An 18,831-nucleotide genomic window follows, 5' to 3' on the forward strand; every position below is an offset into this window, starting at 1 on the left:
TTCTGGACTGATAGAAACAGGTGGTACTTTTGTAAACTGTGTTTTCTTGGATTGCTGCCAAAGAAACATGGAAAATTGTACCTGATTACTTTAGATAGGCAAATAGAAACATGGAGGCTTTTATGTCATTACTTGGTTGTGTAAACACTACTGACAGAATTGCAAATATACCAAGTAAACTAGCCGCAGACTTCTAAAATAGAAATGTATCATCTCAGTGTTCCCCTGTTTATACCTTGAAAAGAACTGCTACTGCTCTCAAATGATTTGTAAGTCTACTAGCAGACGAATTATGGAAGAGGTTTTTTTAATTTGTTTCAGATCAATAATTAGAAGATAAATTCACCTAGCTGTTCCTGACTCTTGCTCTTCTAGTTGTAGCAGCCCTATTATCTAACGGATTTGATGCACACTTCCATTATCTTTAAAGAAAGTATAAAGTCATATTGTTGGACTTGGTAAGGTTTATAAGGTGGTTATTGTCTTTTCTTCCAAGCTGTAACTTTGAAATAGAGGCAAAGTAACTTTAGTATCATGTTAGTATATACCAAAAAGCAAATAATCATGCTGGATGCTAGAGTACTGATACGTATCTGTACCTGTCTAAATATATAGAATCAGAATTATTTAGGTTGGAAAAGACTTTCAAGATCATCAAGTGCAACCATCGGATTCAACTGACAAGTCCCATCACTGAACAATGTCTCTTACTGCCATGTCCACAGGGATGGTGATTTTGCCACTTCCCTGGGTAGCCCATTCCAATGCTTGATCACCCTTCCTGTGAAGAAATCCTTCCTGTTGTCCAATCTAAACCTCCCTTGATGTAACTTGAGTTTTTTTCCTTTTTTTTTTTTTTGTGTACTATGTTTTAAAAAAAGTTTATTAACATAACAATGTAACATTTTAATTTTTATTACATTCTGCTTTTTTTTTTTTCCCCCTCCGTGAGTACTGAAGAAGTCTTCTGTAAATTTAGGAAAATCTGAAAAGGAAAGATGGAGAGCATAAGCCATTTTATTCAAATCAGGTCTTATAGCCCTCTCTCCATCCTGTGGTTTTGATGGTAATTGTGAGATTAGATTGCTTCACATCCTACCCCACCTCACCACTTGTTTGTAATCCTGCATCCATATGGAACTCCTGAAGATTGCTGTTGCTTGTTGGTAGGCAAGAATAACAGCCTTGCTACATAATGGCTTCCTCACAGGTTTTTATACTATGATTCTACATTATGCTACCAAAGGAACATAGGACAAGCTGAGCAGTCAGGCAAAAGAAAATGACCCTGGTTGTAAGAAAGCATATAGCACCTTGCCATATTTCTAAGCTGTTATAAGAGAGATTGTCAGCTGAGATAAGCACTTTAGAAGACAGAACTACTTTTTGATGCTGTACCACTTTAGTCTGGGAGTTTCTCCCTTCCTTTTGTTTATTTTACACGTCATGTTGCAATGAAAACAACCTAAGCTCACAGGAGCAGGAGAAGATTTAATTGGTGTAATGACTTAGTATCAGCTTATATCTGTGACTCTTCCTTCAGATTTTCCACCTGTATCCAAAAGGTGGAGAGCGTAAAAAGCCTCTCTTAGCGGAAAAAAAATCCCTTCAAGAACCTATTGCAGGTAACATCCACTCTGTGGGGTGGTGAGATTGTGAAATAAAGATTGCATTGCAGTGAGTCTCCTTTGCTCAAAGCACTAAATATACTACCCTTTGTCTGTTGGGAAAGAAGAGGAGAGATTCTTTTTGCAGAAGTTCATTCCAGATCTCTGTCTTTACACGTACAGTGACAGGAGATGGCAAATGAAAATTGTGTTGGCTTTTTTCATAGCTGATACCTTGTTGTCACAATGTGAAAACCTTGCTCACAGGGTCTATCATGAAGTTTTCACAGGGTTGCTCTTAAATCAAGCAGCTGTCCTGACAATGTTTTTCCCAGTGCTTTGCCTGACACTAAAGAAGATGTAATATTTCAAAGTAATGAGAACTTTGCCGTGCTCTCTTTGATGGGATAAGACCTTTTGGGCAGTCCGCTGCATATTCATGACCATATCCAGCCTGAAGAAAGGTTGAACTTTCCAGTTGGTTAAATATAAATAAGAGTTCCTGCTATTTCAATATTTTTTTTCTTCTTTTATTTTAGGTACTGTGATTCTTCAGATTTGAAAAGCAGCACTTTCTCTAAATGGGATGACAATTCAGATTCTTTTTGGAAGAAAGAAAATAATAGCGGAGAAGTTGATGTAATGCTAACTTCAAAAAGTACAGGATTTTCAGACAGGTATGCCAAGATAGATGATTTCTGTATAGAAAGTCCAAGGATGTTAATAGAATTTGAATCCTGGTCAGAGTAGTGGGATTTTTTTTCAGACTAGAGTGAGAATTTGGTCATAGCTTTGATCAGCAGGCAAGAAACTTACTTCCTAGATGATTTTTTTTTTTTGTAAGCTGACTTTCCTGTTCAGTTTCTTACATATAAACACTGTTTTGCTTATTGCTGTGCAGTGTATCTACTGGAGGCAGTTTTCTTCAGCAAAAGAAATAGTAGATAAAAGATATTTGAGGTTCTCTCCATCTTTGTACTGCTTTGAGAATTTGCTTGCTTTACTTGCTTTGTTTGTTGTCTGATGAACTAAGTAGAATCGAGTTACCAAATGAATGAAACTGTAGGGTACTCAACTCTCAGGATTAGGATATTGGGTATGCGTGCAAACAGCAGGTCTACTTGTGATGATAAAAGACAAATGTGTTTCTTCTAGTGACAACTGTGTTTTTATCTTTGTAATGAGCTGGAAGAATGTAAGAATATGGGGTTTTGCGTACTTCCCTGTCTTATTTGCCTCTGTTCTTATTTAAAAGGGTATTCTTCATTTACCTGTACGTTTCAGTACAAATTTTTACTACAAACATCCTCTACTGTTTTCTAAAGATTTGACCAGTAATACATACAGCACAAAATTGGTGTTGATGTCCATAGTGCTATTACTTCCTTATTTGAGCATGTTTGTTAAAAAAATAAATAAACAGTTGAATATGCATGTTTGTTGAGATAGAAGGAAATGATACTTCAGAGGATGCTGAACATTTGTACTGTTAGGTTTCAATATGAATTGTGCTTTGGGGTGTTTTTTTTGAAGCTTTGTAGGAATATTCTACTCTAGTTGATATAATTTTGGCTTGCTTTTTAAATAAACTCTAAAAATAAAGATAAAGGATTAACGAATTTTAAGTACTGTATGTTCATTGTCTTGTAAAACTGTCACTGAAATTTTATTTCCTCCATATAGGATAAATTATTTGAATTTTTGTCCTATCTTCATACTGATCTAATTTCAACTTAAAAATCCCAAAGGCTTCACAAAACAAAGATGATAGTACTTCTTTCTTGATTTTTTTGCATTGTTGTGATATAAATGTTACACTGGTAATGTGGGTTATTTTTTTCTTAGGCCTGCATCTTGTCGTAAGCCTGAATATGAGCCATCTTTATGCACAGATGAGGCACAAAAAAAATTTGGCAATGTAAAAGCAATTTCATCAGACATGTATTTCGGAAGACAAGATCATGCTGATGTAAGTAGAAAGCAATCATAAATATTTGTGAATGGGAAAATATTCTTTGGCTTTAGAGCATGGTATTGTGTAAAGTAGTAGCTAATAAATGCTTAAAATCTGTAAAAATAGTAAGTTTGTAGAATTTTGTCCATCTGCATGTTTGTTTGATGGAAATGTACCAGTCTACCAGTCTGCAATAACTGATAGTTCAGTATGTCCTTTCAAGGAGTTAGGGCTGCTGGTAGAACCTTACCTCCAACATCATTCTTCTCTGATAGAGGTGGTAGGTTATGATTGAGTAATCTGAGTAATCTTTGTTTCTTTCAAAAAAAAAATAAAAAAAAATCTGATTTTGGACAAAGGGTTACTTCTTCCATTCTAAATAACTACACTGATGCAAGCAAACTATTGATAGAAGTAGCTGTCCCCTATGTATTTAAGTGGAAACATTATTACTACTATAAGACAAATTAAGCAAATTGTTCAGCAAATGGCATGTAATTGGATCAGCCTGGAAATAAAAAAAGCATAAATATTATTTAGAATTTTGAAGGCAAGGGTTCGCTTAACAAATTCTATTTTCAATGAAAACATTCACAATATAAACAGTGATGTAAAAAAAATAAATATATATAATTACTAAGATTATATTATATTATTATAATTACTATATAATTACTAAGATTATATTATATATTTTTTTTGGTAAAATATATATATATATATATAATTACTAAGAACTTGCAAAAAGTTTATGTAAAAATCACATCATGTGATTAGAAAAGTTAACATGATGCTAAAATGGTGTGGTTTTCCCTAACCCTACCTAGCCACTATTTCACATTTTTTGTTGTTGTTTTTAATGGTTGAATTGTGCATTATTCTCTGCATAGTCATCAACAGCTGGTTTTAGGGGAGCTAATAGTGAATGGGCCTCTTGGTGTTGCAATGGTAAATGCCACATCATTTGATGCATTCAGAAATGAGTTGAGAGGACAAGCTCATGCTGCATAGGTTATGTGAAAACTAATGGTAACGGCTTTCAGAATGGTCAACTTCAGATGGATTTGTGTATTTTAAAACTGAATCTGTAATCTCATTGTTAATTATCTGACATAAACTCAAAAGATTGAAACATATTGTTACAATACTTTTTTCTTCTCAATTATTTTCTAGTATGAAGCTAGGGCCCGCCTAGAAAGACTTTCTGGAAGTTCCTCTATAAGTTCAGCGGACTTGTTTGAAGATCAGAAAAAACAACCAGCTGGTACGTATTTAACAGAGAGACTCTAGCGTGCTGTGGGATACACTCCAGTACTCTGCCTCTAGTCACAGTATCAAAAGTTACCTGTTTCTGTAACATTACATTTATGTAAGATAATACCTAAATTCACTATCAGGTAGTCTTAATAAGCTACCATAAGGAACATAAGTGTATGTACATCTGTGTGAAAATAGCTGCAATAATTGTATTGAATCTAAGAGGATCTTTATTGAAATGTTAGAGGGCTTGAACTTCCCATATAATCTGTTGTGTGGCATATCCATTCATCAGGATATCTGCTTCAAACACTGGTTTTGCCAAATTAGTAAGGAAAATTTGTGAGTTGTTTGTCAGTTCAAGAGATTCGTTGGAATACCTCATACTGGAGAGTGCAGATCATCTAGTTAGGAAGTAGTACTAATTAGACTGACTGAAAGGTAGTGCCTTACGCTGTTAAAAAAAAATCTCGTGTTTGCTTTCTAACACCTTTTCTGGATAGTGCAGTAACATTAAATAAAAAAGGTAAGAAGTACTAGAACGTTTCATTGAGCTGATCAGTTGGGTTTTGTTCTGTAACTGGTGAAGAAATGTAGAAAAAGAATTATAGAAGAACTCAAAAACTCTGTGCGTAATTACATAAATAGGCTGGAAAAGCAAATAATATGTAGCATCTGTGGAAAAAGTGGAGGAAAAAAAATGTGACTGTTCAGTTTCAATCCCCTGAAAGCAAGTTTTGATTAAAAAATATTGGCTAGTAGAGAAATAACTCCTGTTACTAGTTATTTAAGCTGGATTTTAGTCAATTTATTTAAAAAAACAAAAACAACAACAACAACAAAACAACACCATTCCCAAAAAAAAAAAAAAGGCAAGGAGAAGAGGAAACAAAGCAGAAATTGCAGCAGTTTTCTTAATCACACACACACAGAATCACACACACAGAATTTCTAGGTTGGAAGAGACCTCAAGATCATCGAGTCCAACCTCTAAGCTAACACTAACAGTCCCCACTAAACCATATCCCTAAGCTCTACATCTAAACGTCTTTTGAAGACTTCCAGGGATGGTGACTCCACCACCTCCCTGGGCAGCCCGTTCCAGTGAAAGCGTATTTGCAGCATGGTGTCATACCTGTGCTTTAAGACAAGGTGTAGGGGAAAAAAGAAACGTTTCATTCTGAATTTGTAAACTATAATATTTTCAGTACTATATGTCTAAATATTAGATAGTAGTACTTCCTTTTTATTTTTTACATATACATTATTTTATATGTAATTATATTTTTGTTACAATTTGTGTAGTCTGTGTGGGGTTTTTACGCAGTAGTTAATAATGGACTGGGAAAAGGTAAATACAACTTAAATGTGGGGCAAATTGTGTTAGTGTTTTAGATATATATTTTTTTTTATCAGGTTAAGCTCAAGTAGAATTTCAACTATACTATGTCATTTCATAACAGGCTGTAAATATCCTTACTCAGAATGTGGAATTTGAGGCTTCTGTAGCATATATGTGTATATATGCTGTACGTACGTGTGTATATATAGGAATGAGCCTTTCTATGTGCACATGTTAAAATTCTGACCATATTCTGAATAAGGGTACTTATATAAAGCTTAATATGTGCACACATTTTTTCACTACTGACCACCTGGAAAGTCTCTTAGGGCTTGGGGAATACAGGGATATATAAAGGAATTAAAAATATTTTCCTATGTTTGAAGGTAAGTTACTGTGACTGGCAACCATGTTACATAGTCCAACAGTAAATTTGAAGTAATATTACAAAGGCCAAACTCTTTTCCTGGGCTGTTACTTGTCTGAAATGATAGCCAGTAAATAATACACCAGGAATTACTAGTTCTTGTGTTCACATTCTATTCAGGCTATAGAATTTGCCTTTCCTGCGTGTTTTTCCTGTTACAACCCCTGTATTTTTTTATGATGACCATTCTTTGAGAAAATTTACTGCACTGATAGCTTGTCTGGTGTCGAATTAATGCCAAGGCCATCATCAGTTCCATAAAATGAACGTAATCAGGAGACCAGTGGTTGGCAACAAATACGCTGCTGTAATTCTGGAGTCCTTGTCAGTGTAAAATCTCCTTTGAAACTGAAGTTGTTTTCATGAGATTTTACATTGGAACAATTTCAGGGTGTCTGCCTTTATTTAGAATGCTATAGGATCTATTTACCAAAATGAGAAAACTGCAAGAAAAAGCCTTTTTTTTTTTTTTAATGTATTGCTTATGAAAGATGGCATGTCAGATAGCTAACTTCTAGATGCTGATTTTGAAGGAAATCACAAGAAAAGTTGTTTTCCTATATAATTTACAAGAAGTTTTTCAGATAACTGTACAAAACCAGAAACAGGAGAAAATTCATTTGTTTGAGAAAAGAGTAGAGCTTTACCCAGCTTACTTATATCTGTTTTTTTTTTTTTTTAATTATTTTTTGTACTTTAATTGCAAAAATGCTGAAGCATTTGTTAAATGGAATGGATCATAAGAAAGTCAAAATTACAATTCAGAAATAGGGATACCTCCTTAATAATGAGGCTTTGAATAATAATTTTGAAAAGAATCTATGGACAAGTGTGCCCATCCTACTAGCTGCTTTAGAGAATGGGGTGGGAAGCTCACTAACAACAGTGTGTCTTTCACTATGAACCAGCCATTTAGTTTACTCAAGTCACTCTAGCCATAGCAATGTCTGTTTCAGCCTGATGTTAACTTAAGTACCTTAAATTGCAATGAGAAGTGGAGCTGCAGGTCTCCCTTGGAGGGAAAAAGAAAAGGAAAAAAATAAAAAGGAAAAAAGGCAGTCAGTATATAGTAATGCTGTCAAAAGGAGTTACAGTTCAGAAGAGTGCAGTGTCTGTGGTTGGATGAGCTTGTGTGCAGTTTGATAACTGTGTTACTTACAAGAAGTGTTCTGGCTGATCATGACTACCAGTTGACTGCATGCCTAAATTAGGGCTACAGATTGCAGTCTCTGTTTTGAACATGTCCTGCTTTGGTATGCTTCCTGTCAGGAACTTCATTTATTTCCAAAATGATAGTTTTGCAGTACTCTTTCACTGCCATTTGTGTTCTTTACAATATCAGGCATTTAGCGTCTTTCCAAATAGTTTGCAGTATTCAGGCATGCCAGTAATTCTTTTCACTATTGAGTGGTTGATTGTAATTGTTAGTATGTTAATACTTACAATGCAGTTAGTTTTGAAACACCTTTGCCATCTGTCATTTTTGGGCCTGTACTTCTTATAATAGCAGTAGAAGTAGTAACTCACTGGCCAAAAACCTACATTGTTTTAAGGAAGGGTGGATTGCCAGATTTGTTTTGGAGTCCTAATCGTGCTATGTAAATGACCTTGACTATAATTCTATGGAATTTTCCAAGCCTTTGATGTAGTAATGCAAAATATGTGTGTATGTACGCAAGCAAATGACCATATGCACACAAATAGGGTTCATTACTTTAGCTACCAGTGAAATGCGTTCATGTTTAAATTGCAACATAAGAACAGCTATTGAAGATACAAGACAAATGTCATTGCAGCAGGTTGAAAATGCAGAGTAAATCATCTATTATCCAAACATAATTTGCTCAGCTGGGAATACGAAGTGTAGAAAATGACAGGGTGGGTAGAAATATGAGGAAAAAAAAAAAAACAAAATGGATTTAAGAAATGAAAGATTTAGGCCTACTGTTTTTATAGTGATTATCTTCATGGGGGTAAAAAAAAAAAAAAAAAGAGACTGAAGAGACTGCTTTTTACAGAAAGTTTTCTTTTTGTCTTCATGTGTATTCTTCCTTTAGGAAGCTACAATATTACGAATGTCTTGCCTTCAGCTCCTGATATAGCGCAGTTTAAACAAGGAGTGAAATCAGTGGCTGGAAAACTTTCTGTACTTGCTAATGGAGTCATGACATCTATACAGGTTAGTGAAAAATAATATGATTTATTACACATCAGTTAAATTATTTTTATAGGGATTTAGTGTCATAGATCTTCCTAATGATTCACTAGCAGGAAAAGAATGAATTTGTTTCTGAGTTTTATAGACCTGTTATGATAGACAGTAGATCTTTATCTTTTTAAAAGTAAATCTGCAGCTGATAGCACACCTTTCTTAGAATGTCTTTTTGTTTTTTCCTTACCAAGTTTTTTTTTCTTAGAATCCAAACAGAAAATCTAGCATGGGAAGTTACTTGCTCTCATCTTCTTGTTATAGTTCCTAGCTCTTGTATTGGTTCTTGAACTGATTTGACAGTAATACCTTAGATCCATATTTGTGCACACAATTAATACATCCTGTTCTAAATAGTGTAAAGCTTGCCTCCAGTTTACATTTCCCATATGAGGGAAGTGGGAGCTCTTGTATATTTGAAAGTGAGGCTGATTATCCCACAGTTGAGCTGTAAGCTCCAGTTTTTTGAAGCAATGGTCAGTTTTTGTAAAGACTTCAATAATTAAGCTACTATTTATTGTACAAATGTAAACTGATTTCTTTCAATGGAAACAATATTCATGCCTGTTTTTTCTTTGTTTTTGCTTTTCTAGGATCGATATGGCTCATAACATCTTGTATATCAATTAAGTACACTAAAGAAGAATTTCATTTTGGATACACAAGTAATCACACTGCTGATTTGAATGAAGATTGCCTTAAGACTGTTGATATTTTCAATTGTTCCAGCATATTTGTTGTGGAGCTTTCTGTCTCCCCCTCTTTTTACTGCCATTTCATCTTTACAGAGCAGAAATCTTGTAGAAACTTGTTACATTGAATATGCTTTTTTTTTTCTCCCTGTTACAGTCTTGTATTTCTCTTAGTGACCTTAATGATGTTGGGATCTGTCTTTTATTACTGTTTTGGCTGTGAGGCAGGGAAGAGAAAGAAGGATGAACGTGTGCTTTGAAAATGAGACTTTGTAATAGAAACCTCTGTGCAGTTGCATCCTTAGTTGCCAGACATGTCTTCTGACTGTCTTATGAAATGCGGAGAAAATTTAGATTAAGCATATGCTGAGATGGTGTTTAGTGGACTGTAGCAGAACATAGAATTAAATTAAACCTGTGCTTTTCAGGAGGAAAAAGCTCTTGCAGTCATAAATTGATGTGCATTAAAATGATGGGGACTTAGTGTTTTAAAACAATATTCCTACTAAAAAATGTTATGCTTAATGTGAAGTATAAAGGAGAAAAAGATATCTGGTATATTGAATAATAGATTTCATCTTGTCATGGGAACAATCTATTTATTCCTAGTTTTGAAAGTTTTTAAAAAATTGCAATATAGAATCCTTAAGTGCTTTAAAAAATAATATGCATTGTGTACGAATTGAAAAAAAAAAAAAAGAAAATGTGTAAAGGGCCTAATATAAAGTAGTTAGTAAAATACTTGTTAAAATGTTTAGAACAATCTTAGTTTTTTGATAAATTATGAAGTATTGAATGAGAAAATCTAGTGGGGCTGTGTTTTAGACAGTCTAGAATTTTTGTTGATGACATCTTGTATAAAATAATTAGACCTTAAAGAAAAATCCTCACAACCAAGAATGAGCTCAAGCTAATTCTGTTCTGTAACTTTATTTCTTAATTCAAATTTGTAAACTGCTGATATCTAATAAAAACAATTGATATAAACTGATTTTTTAATTAAATTTATATGTACAGATGCCAGTCTCCAGCTTTCTAAATACTGCCATCTGTATTCTGTCTGTACAATGATCTGGTAAAATTAGCCTTTAATTTCAATTAGTGAAACTAGCTTTCTTATTAAATTGATATCATGGTTTAGAAATCAAAGCACTAAGAGTGGGATAGAAAAGCAAGCTACTGTATTGAAATACTATGTGGAAATACGGTTCACATAGTATAGCTGTATTTCTTTTTTTGTGTTTCTTATAACTAACTCTCACTTCTAGTAACTTTCTCTTGTGTCTTTTCATAGAATCATAATATATCCTGAGTTGGAAGAGACCAGCAAGGGTCATGGAGTCAATCTCCTGGCTCCACACAGGACCACCCAAAACCAGACCCTGTGTCTGAGAGTGTTGTCCAAATGCTTCTTGAACTCTGGCAGGCTCAGTGCTGTGACCGCTGCCCTGGAGAGCCCGTCCCAGTGCCTCAGAACCTTTTCCTAACACCTAGCCTGACCCTCCCCTGTCATGAGGGAGCTGCAGGCCACCATGAGGTTTCCCCCTCAGTTTTCTCTGGGTTGAATAAACCAAGCGTCCTCAGACGCTTCTCACATGTCTTCCCCTCTAGACCTTTCTCTATCTTTGTAGCCCTCCTTCGGACACTCTCTAACAGTTTGTGTCCTTCTTACATTGTGGTGTCCCAGACTACACATAGTTCTCAAGGTAAGGCCTCTGCAGCGGAGAACAGAGCAGGACAGTCACTTCCCTTGACTGACTAGCAATGCTATGCCTGTTGCACCCCAGGACACAGCTGGCCCTCCTGGCTGCCAGGGCACAAGTTGCTATTGACCAGAACCCCCAGATTCCGTTCTGCGGGACTGCAGCCCCAGACTCCAACCTCTTGTCAGCCTGTGATTGGAGGTAGGGGATGATACTGCTACAAGTGTCACAGATTTTAGAACAGATGATAAAACTATATATTGGGTCTGGTTTTCCCGCAAGTGAAAGCACTTTGAAAAGCACTTCTTGCTTTTCAAAGCTGGAACTGAATGATGGCAGCAGCGAAGCAGCTAGTCTGAATCATTAAACTTCCCTCTTCTTCTGAAAGAATATATCTCTCTGCATATAAGGGGAGGGGAAAGAGGATTATTTAATACTTGACATTTCAGAGAGTTTATTTCTGTATATTAAACTGCATGGCATAGAACAATGTTTAAAGGTAGTTAGAACACCAGAGCCAGCAATAACTCAGTGCAAAGAAAGACCTGTACTGTTTGATGCAGACATGTACAGAGATGCTTCCATGAGTAAACAGAAGGGGAATCTTGATACCATCTGTTTTTCTTGCTTCTCTCTGCAAAACGAGAAGTACTCAATTTTGTCATTCTGGTCTGCTTAGCATCAATTTGCTCCTTTGCAAGTGGCAGTACCAGAGCCACTTGCATGCTGATTTCAGCTTTTTGTTTTAGAAAGATTTTGTAGTATAAGAGTTGCCTGAATGACTCCATAGCATAGGAGTTTGTAAATATTACTTTAGATGCATACACTTTCACATTGCTCCTGTCCTGCTCTTGAGTCAGTCTACCTGTCATTGTAAATCAAGGCTGAAACTGTAGACCATATAAAAAAGGTTATGTGCCTGATTCAATTTTTGAGGACTTCTACACAAAATAGCTTGTTTTGCATATGTAACTCATGCATCTGAGACTGGATTCTCTTTGATCAGTTATGGCCAAACCAGTGTCCTACAGACCTGATCACGGCTTCAAAGACAAACAGCAACGCTGCCTTTACCTTCTTACAAGGTCAGCTACAATGGTCAGAGTACATTACTTCCAACTTCGATGCTTCCATTTTTAATTCACTCATAAAGTCTCTTTTTTAAAAACCTTCAAAAGGAACCTAGCAATGTAAGCAATTCCCACACAAAGCCATATGATCTCATGGTTCATTTTAGACTTTGATTTCTGAGAGAGATTCCCTTCACATAGTAAGCACTGTTGTTGTACCAAGATGTGAAAAAAGAGAAGTATAGCCCTGAGGAAGCCTTGTGTTGTTTGTGTCCTGTTTTCAAACCATGCAAGAATAGTTCTGCATCCACTCTGTGAAACTTTTAAGAGTCTTCAGTAGCCCCATGGTTTTTAGAGAGAAAAGAAGGAAAGGATCAGTACTTGTAAATTCTCTCCACCTTCAATTTTGCTTGCTGCTCCATACTCAAGCTCCACAGCACTTCTTTAGATTTGTAGCTTTGAATTTTGTGTGGCTAGTCTTACCTTCTAGTTCTCTTTGGTTGTCTCTAAGAGCTCTTATGAGATCTTGAAAGTAGCTGTTTCTGTACAAATTAGCTAACAAATTCAAATCAGTTACCTACTTGTATCTGTGGCTGTTTGAGAAGTCTTATCTTGCCTATTTGCAATCTGCAACACCAAAAGGTGCAGGTCTTTGTAGTGCTGTATCATTAATCACATACACAAGGACATCTAAAGTATCTGCAAGTGGGCTACTCTTATTTTTAGCAGTACAGGTATCTACTCCCCAGCATTTGTACTGAAACTCCATATGTTTACAGCAAGGATGTTTTCTCTTAGCTGGGAGATTGGTATGGTATTCCTTGATGAAGGGTAGAGAAAGTAATTGTTGTTGACAGGCTGGTTCGAGAAGGCATACAACAGGAGTGTCCATAATGTGCAGACAGTGTGGAGTGGGTAAGCAGGAGGGAGATTTGGTGATGGGAATGTGGAGATCCTACACTGCAGGATCCTATAGTATGAGAATAAAGGATTCTGCTGTCTGAAGTTTGTAAGTCACGTTCTTAACTGGTTCATCAACTTATGGGTCAGTCAATACAACAGCATTTATATCTGTATTTGTTGATGAGGTATTCTCTTGGTTTCTATAGCTGAAATGATCTCCTTAGGGAGAATAACATGGTATACAGTGCTTTGAGGCCTGCTCATGGAACAGCTTGATCAGAAATGCTATATATACCAGAATGAAATTATATTGCTAAACATGTAGTTGTTCTGTTACTTTACCTCCACTCAAAGATTTGCACATAGAAAGGGAAGATGCAGACACGGTAATGTTGCTAGAAGCTCCTTTTTCGCTATCTGTAAAGACCAGCTGCATGATAAAACATGTGACCACAGCAGGAAAAGACATAGGACCTATTACTGAATATTAAGAAAGGGGAAGGAAATTGAAGTTGCTTGTGTTTTTTTTAAAGAAAGATTTAATTTGTTATCCAGATGCTCTGACTGAGCAATGGGTTCTGTCAATAGGCAGCCCATGAAGCTCACAGTGCTTGGGCTCAAGATTACACTTTCAATTCTGCGTAGTAATCCCTTTGAGAAACTGATTTAGAGCTGAATTTTTAACGTAGAGTGGCCAGCCATTGAAAAGGCACCTGCTCTCCTTTTCCATTTTCTTGTTACATGGGTATGAATTTCTACATTGCTTTCTGGTAATACAAAATGTGCTCATCATGTATCCTGTTTCCTGTTTATCTCAAAATTACTTGGTGCTGTAATAATTCATGACTGATACAATTACAAATGTGAGTAATGCTGGGAGATCCAGAATCATTAATAGGGTGCGTTTGAGATGCACAATTCATTGTAGGTTTGACAGTGTGGAAGTGAATTGGGCTGTATTTTATTGATAACTGTCTGGATTGCATATATTTTCCACTCCACATTTACAGGTACTTGTTTTCAATACCTGAAGGTGGCTGCTGTGTAAACATAAATGCCACCCTTTTCTCTCTCCAGTGCATACTAACATCAGAAAACACAGGAAATGCAAAGCTTTAGGTGAATTTTCTAGATGAAGTCTTAATTCAGACCAAACATCCACTGAGGAGGAGTGAGTTTTTAATACCTGATAGCAACAGGGAAAAACTGATATCAAACTGAAAGCTGGTGTGGTGCCATGGTTTGGATTTAGGAGGAAAATGATAATGGGGATGTTTCAGCTGCTGCAGAGCAGGGCTCACACAGAGCCAAGGCCTTTTCAGCTCCTCATGCTGCCCTGCCAGCGGGAAGGCTGGGGGTGCACCAGGAGCTTGCAGGGGGAACAGCCACCACAGGTGACCCAATTGGCCATCACATCCCAGCAGGCATCGTGCTCAGCAATAAAACTGGGGGGAGTTGGCTGGGGCAGCTGCTCTTTCTTAGGGAGTGGCTGGGCATTGTTCAGTGGGTGGGGAGCAATTGTGTTGTGCATGGATTACTTTGTGTATTTTTATTTTTATGCTCCTTTCCTTTTTTGCCCTGTTCCACTGTCTTTATTTCAACCCATGGGTTTTGCTTTTTTGTTATTATTACTATTTCATTTTTCTGATTGTCTCTCCAGTCCTACTGGAGGAGAGTGAGTGAGCAGCTGTGTGGTGCTTAGTTGCCCGCTGGTTTAAAGCACAACAGTCCTTTCTGATGTCCAATGTAGAGCACAAAGGCTTGGGATAAGAATAGATCTGACCAGAGAGTGTCAGAGAGAACACATTGGTTTATTTGTGTAATAGCTGCTGGCTGTGATGTTGATTTATTGACTCTCAAAGTTACATATTGTAACCCCTTACTTGCTATATATGCTATATGCTCCCAGTTGTGCTTTTTATCATCTCTGGGGCCTGGTTTAAGGTTGCTTTTAATTTTATCACTTTGCTGTACAGTGTAACACTGGCTCATGATATGGTAAAATTTCCAGTCATGAGCCTAATCTGGCATTTGTATTCAGCATTGCCGTCATCTTCATCCTTTGAGAACAATGTCTTGGAAACTATTAACAATTACACTCTTCACCTTTTCTCCTTGGAGGGCCAGTCTATGGAGGGAGACAAGGGAGGACACTTTGCTCTGCTCTTTCACCTTCCCTTACTCCATCTCTCTCCACTCCAGGTTAGTTGAAAATTTTGAATATCCTTCAAAGCAGCATGATTATATTTCTATGTCTCCAGAATATGTTTTTGTTTTTGTCTAAGGTTAAATAACTATTTAAGAATACCACCTAGAGATCTGCCCCAAGGCTGGATGGTTATGGCAAGGTATATGTGAGAGTATACATGTAGGCAGATACATATCACAGTTGTCACCTCTGATGGTTTGGGAATTTACCCCTGAACAATTGTGGAATTATAAAAAGCTGGTAGAATGTTTAAAAAAGGTGTGCCCCAACCCCAGCAACGACAGGGATTCACAGCTCTCTGCACCTGTGCCTATCAAATAATAGTCACCATTATTACTTCTGATCTTGATAAAGGGACCTCTGATTTGCATTTACAAGAACTGAGTAACAAATAGTACTGCGAGCAGGACTAGAGAGGCCCTGCCTCCAGCCAGGCAGAGGAAAGGGACGACCGGATTTACTGGACAGTGTGTGTTCATTGACCTGTCACATCAGACCCACAGGGAGTACAAGGCTCTAGTGGACACTGGTGCACAGTGTACCCTGACACCACCAGGCCACTGAGGGGCAGAACCCATCCTGTTTAACGGTATTGGAGGCCAAAGTGAGCCTAACTGGGAATGAGTGGCAAAAGCACCCCATTGTGACTGGCCTCGAGGCCACTCATCCATGCATCCTTGGCATAGACTACCTCAGGAGAGGGTACTTCAAGGACCCGAAGGTACTGGTGGGCTTTTGGCATAATGCCTTTGAGACAGATCAAACAGCTGTCTGCCTTGCCTGGTCTCTCGGAGGCTCCTTCTGTTGTGGGGTTGCTGAAGTTCGAAGAAGAACAGGTGCTGATGACTACCACAGCAGTGCACTGGTGTCAATATCACACGGAGACTCTCTGATTCCCAACCTTAAACTGATTTGTGAAGGCTGGTGCCTCTTCTGCTGGCATGAAGAGCAGTTCATGTCTGTGCTGCTGGGGCCTCCTCTAGCCAGCAAAGGAGGTTTGATGCTGATGCCTTTGTTGGCACACAAGTGGGAATGTCTTCTCCTGGAAGTGAAGTTCCCTCCCTGTGTGGTGTGAGCTTCTGCACCAACAGCCATGCTTTGTGTTTGGTGCCCAGTGCCATGGCTCTGCTTGGCAGGAGTCCCCACTGCTATGTCTCCAGCAGGGCTTTTGCAGCCTCGTTGTGGGGGAAGAAAGGCTTTACTGGGAGGACTTAGGGTATTTTAAGTGCTTTTCTGGGCTGAACCCAATAGTTATCCACAAGAGTGTCATTTTCAGCTCTTTGTTGTGCTCAATTAGCTGCATCTTCAGAGAGGCCTCACCATAAAACCTCAGGAAGCTCTCAGAGAGCTGAGTGCCTTCCTGCACAGCCATTAGCTTGTGTGGCTTTGAACAGCAAATGTTTGCACAAGGTAGCAGGCATAAAATCGTGGGGTGCCTGGTGCTTACCCATTTTTAGCCATGGTGAGACTGAGCATGGGCCTGTGCACAGCCGGGGCATCCCACAGCTTCCAAACCTGCAGCTCACTGCATCATCTGTTATTTTGGGGAAACATCAGAATTGCAATGTAAGTGCTGATAATGAGTGAAAGCAGGCTCACATGGAGACTCTCTCCCACTCCCTCCCCCCCACTTTTTATCCATCAGAAGCATGGCCTGATGGAGTGTGGTTTTTCATCTTTGTATCCTGAGCCTCCAGGTCAGAGGATGAGTAGCTCTGGCCACTGCTGATTGCAGGGACATGGCCACCGTATCTGGGCTGAGACACTCACACTTTCTCTCACTCTCTTTTCTCCCCAGGAAGAAGCCAGAGAGTTAAGCACAATGACTTTTTGGCCAAACCTACTTGTCTCCTCCAGCTGAGGTGTAGGGAGCTGTAGCCACCTACCTGCAGCAAGGTGGGTCCCACCTCACCACGGGTGGGACATGATTTTGAGCAGCTCCAGGCAAAAGGTGGTGGCATGGACAGAGCTGTGTGAGATAGGAAAGTTGTGCTGGAGCTCCAAAAACAGGGGTTGGTGACAGGCAGGCCCAGGTGGGTTTTCTGTGTGCTTGATTTTCTGGAGAGTATTTGGGAAGGTTCATGCACATCGTCTGCCAGGAACATATACAATAACACTGTAGTGCCTTGTATAAGACGGCTTGCTCTTTTACTTTTTTTGTTGAGGTTTTAAAATATTTCTGCAAAGCCTGTTGATGCAGCTGCAGCTTCCTATTTCCTTCTTTTGATAAACCATTGGAACTTTGCACAGAAAGCATCTGTGTAATATAGCCACAGAGACGACCAAAACTCAGGGGGATTAATCAGATAAAGCATGTGACTTCCCTTGAATGAAGATGAGAGAACTTATTGTCTGCTGAATAGATGCAACTTCATCTGCACTTTCTTAAAACACAAGCCCCTGACAGCCTGCTTTCACCTGTGTTAACTCAAGACTTTCCTTAATCTGTCATAGCCCCTCCTACACAATGATGTTCGTTTCTGTGCAACGTGTGAAGCATCGTGTCCCAGTGACTACCTTTTATTCATCAAGCACTCAAATGTTATGTCAGTGTTTTTGGGTAAAATCAGGTATTCTTGGTTTGTGTGTCTGAGAAATAAGACTTTCAGGTGATTGTGGAAGCTGTGTGCATTTCATCTTGGTCTGGTGGACTTTCCAGTGTGAAACTTTTTCAGTTGGGCTGCTCCTTTGTTTCTTTGCCATTTGTTTAAATGACTGCATTTTCTCTCCTCTATTCATCTCTTACTCCCATTTTCCATCCCGGTCCCCTCTGTGGTGCATCTGACATTGGTACCAGATGTGATTCGCAATAGCTTATTTCTGCGGTGTAGGTGACCTGGCTTGGGGTAACCTTCCCCACCCATTGCCCATAGAAGTGGCCAAGCTTTTCATGAGGTGGGAGGTTGGCTAAGTTGTGGTATTGTTTTGCCTCTGCTCTGTAGTGCTGAAGTTTCCACTCTTGCTGAAGTTTAATCATTAACCTGCCTAGTACCATGCTTGCCGGCTGTTTGCTTTACTCTCTCCATACCGAAATGCAAGGCTTCATCGCATGCCATTAACACTCACCTGGGCTGGGGACTAGGCTTGACAGGCTCTGCTCTTGCTTACACCTGTAGCTGTGGAGAAGACCATGGAGAAGAGACTGACATCTTCAGCTGCTTGCTCCTGTCCTCCTAGGCTCTGCCAGCCTGAATCCCACATATCCATGTCCCTGCTGAGCTGGGACAACCAGGCCTGGGACAACAGGAGTGGCTGGGCTGATGGATGGAACAACTGGGGGCTGCAGCAGGGCTTGTGCCTTGGGTGGGAGCCCTCAGTGCCATTGGGGCAGTGATGGTGGTGTGTCAGAAGTTACCTGTGGTGGCATTAGGGTTAGCCAGCCACACCCTACCACAGCAAGCTCTGGGTGGTTGTTCCTTTTTGTGATCATCCAGTGCACCTCTTTTTCAAGGGGACCC

At 38.6% G+C, this 18,831-nt stretch overlaps 1 protein-coding gene across 1 annotated transcript in view; it reads left to right on the top strand.

The window, feature by feature from the left end:
* Nucleotides 1–10,479, top strand: part of ARFGAP3 (ARF GTPase activating protein 3) — a 34,301-nt gene extending 23,822 nt beyond the window's left edge. The window contains exons 12-16 of the mRNA XM_027450044.3: nt 2,147–2,284; nt 3,453–3,576; nt 4,735–4,825; nt 8,645–8,766; nt 9,390–10,479. Of these exons, the coding sequence (XP_027305845.1) occupies nt 2,147–2,284; nt 3,453–3,576; nt 4,735–4,825; nt 8,645–8,766; nt 9,390–9,407 (493 nt within the window). The 3' untranslated portion in view covers nt 9,408–10,479. The remainder of the gene's footprint in view (nt 1–2,146; nt 2,285–3,452; nt 3,577–4,734; nt 4,826–8,644; nt 8,767–9,389) is intronic.
* Nucleotides 10,480–18,831: the final 8,352 nt, after the last annotated feature.

Source organism: Anas platyrhynchos, chromosome 1 (genome assembly GCF_047663525.1).
Source record: "Anas platyrhynchos isolate ZD024472 breed Pekin duck chromosome 1, IASCAAS_PekinDuck_T2T, whole genome shotgun sequence".
Lineage (NCBI taxonomy): Eukaryota > Metazoa > Chordata > Aves > Anseriformes > Anatidae > Anas > Anas platyrhynchos.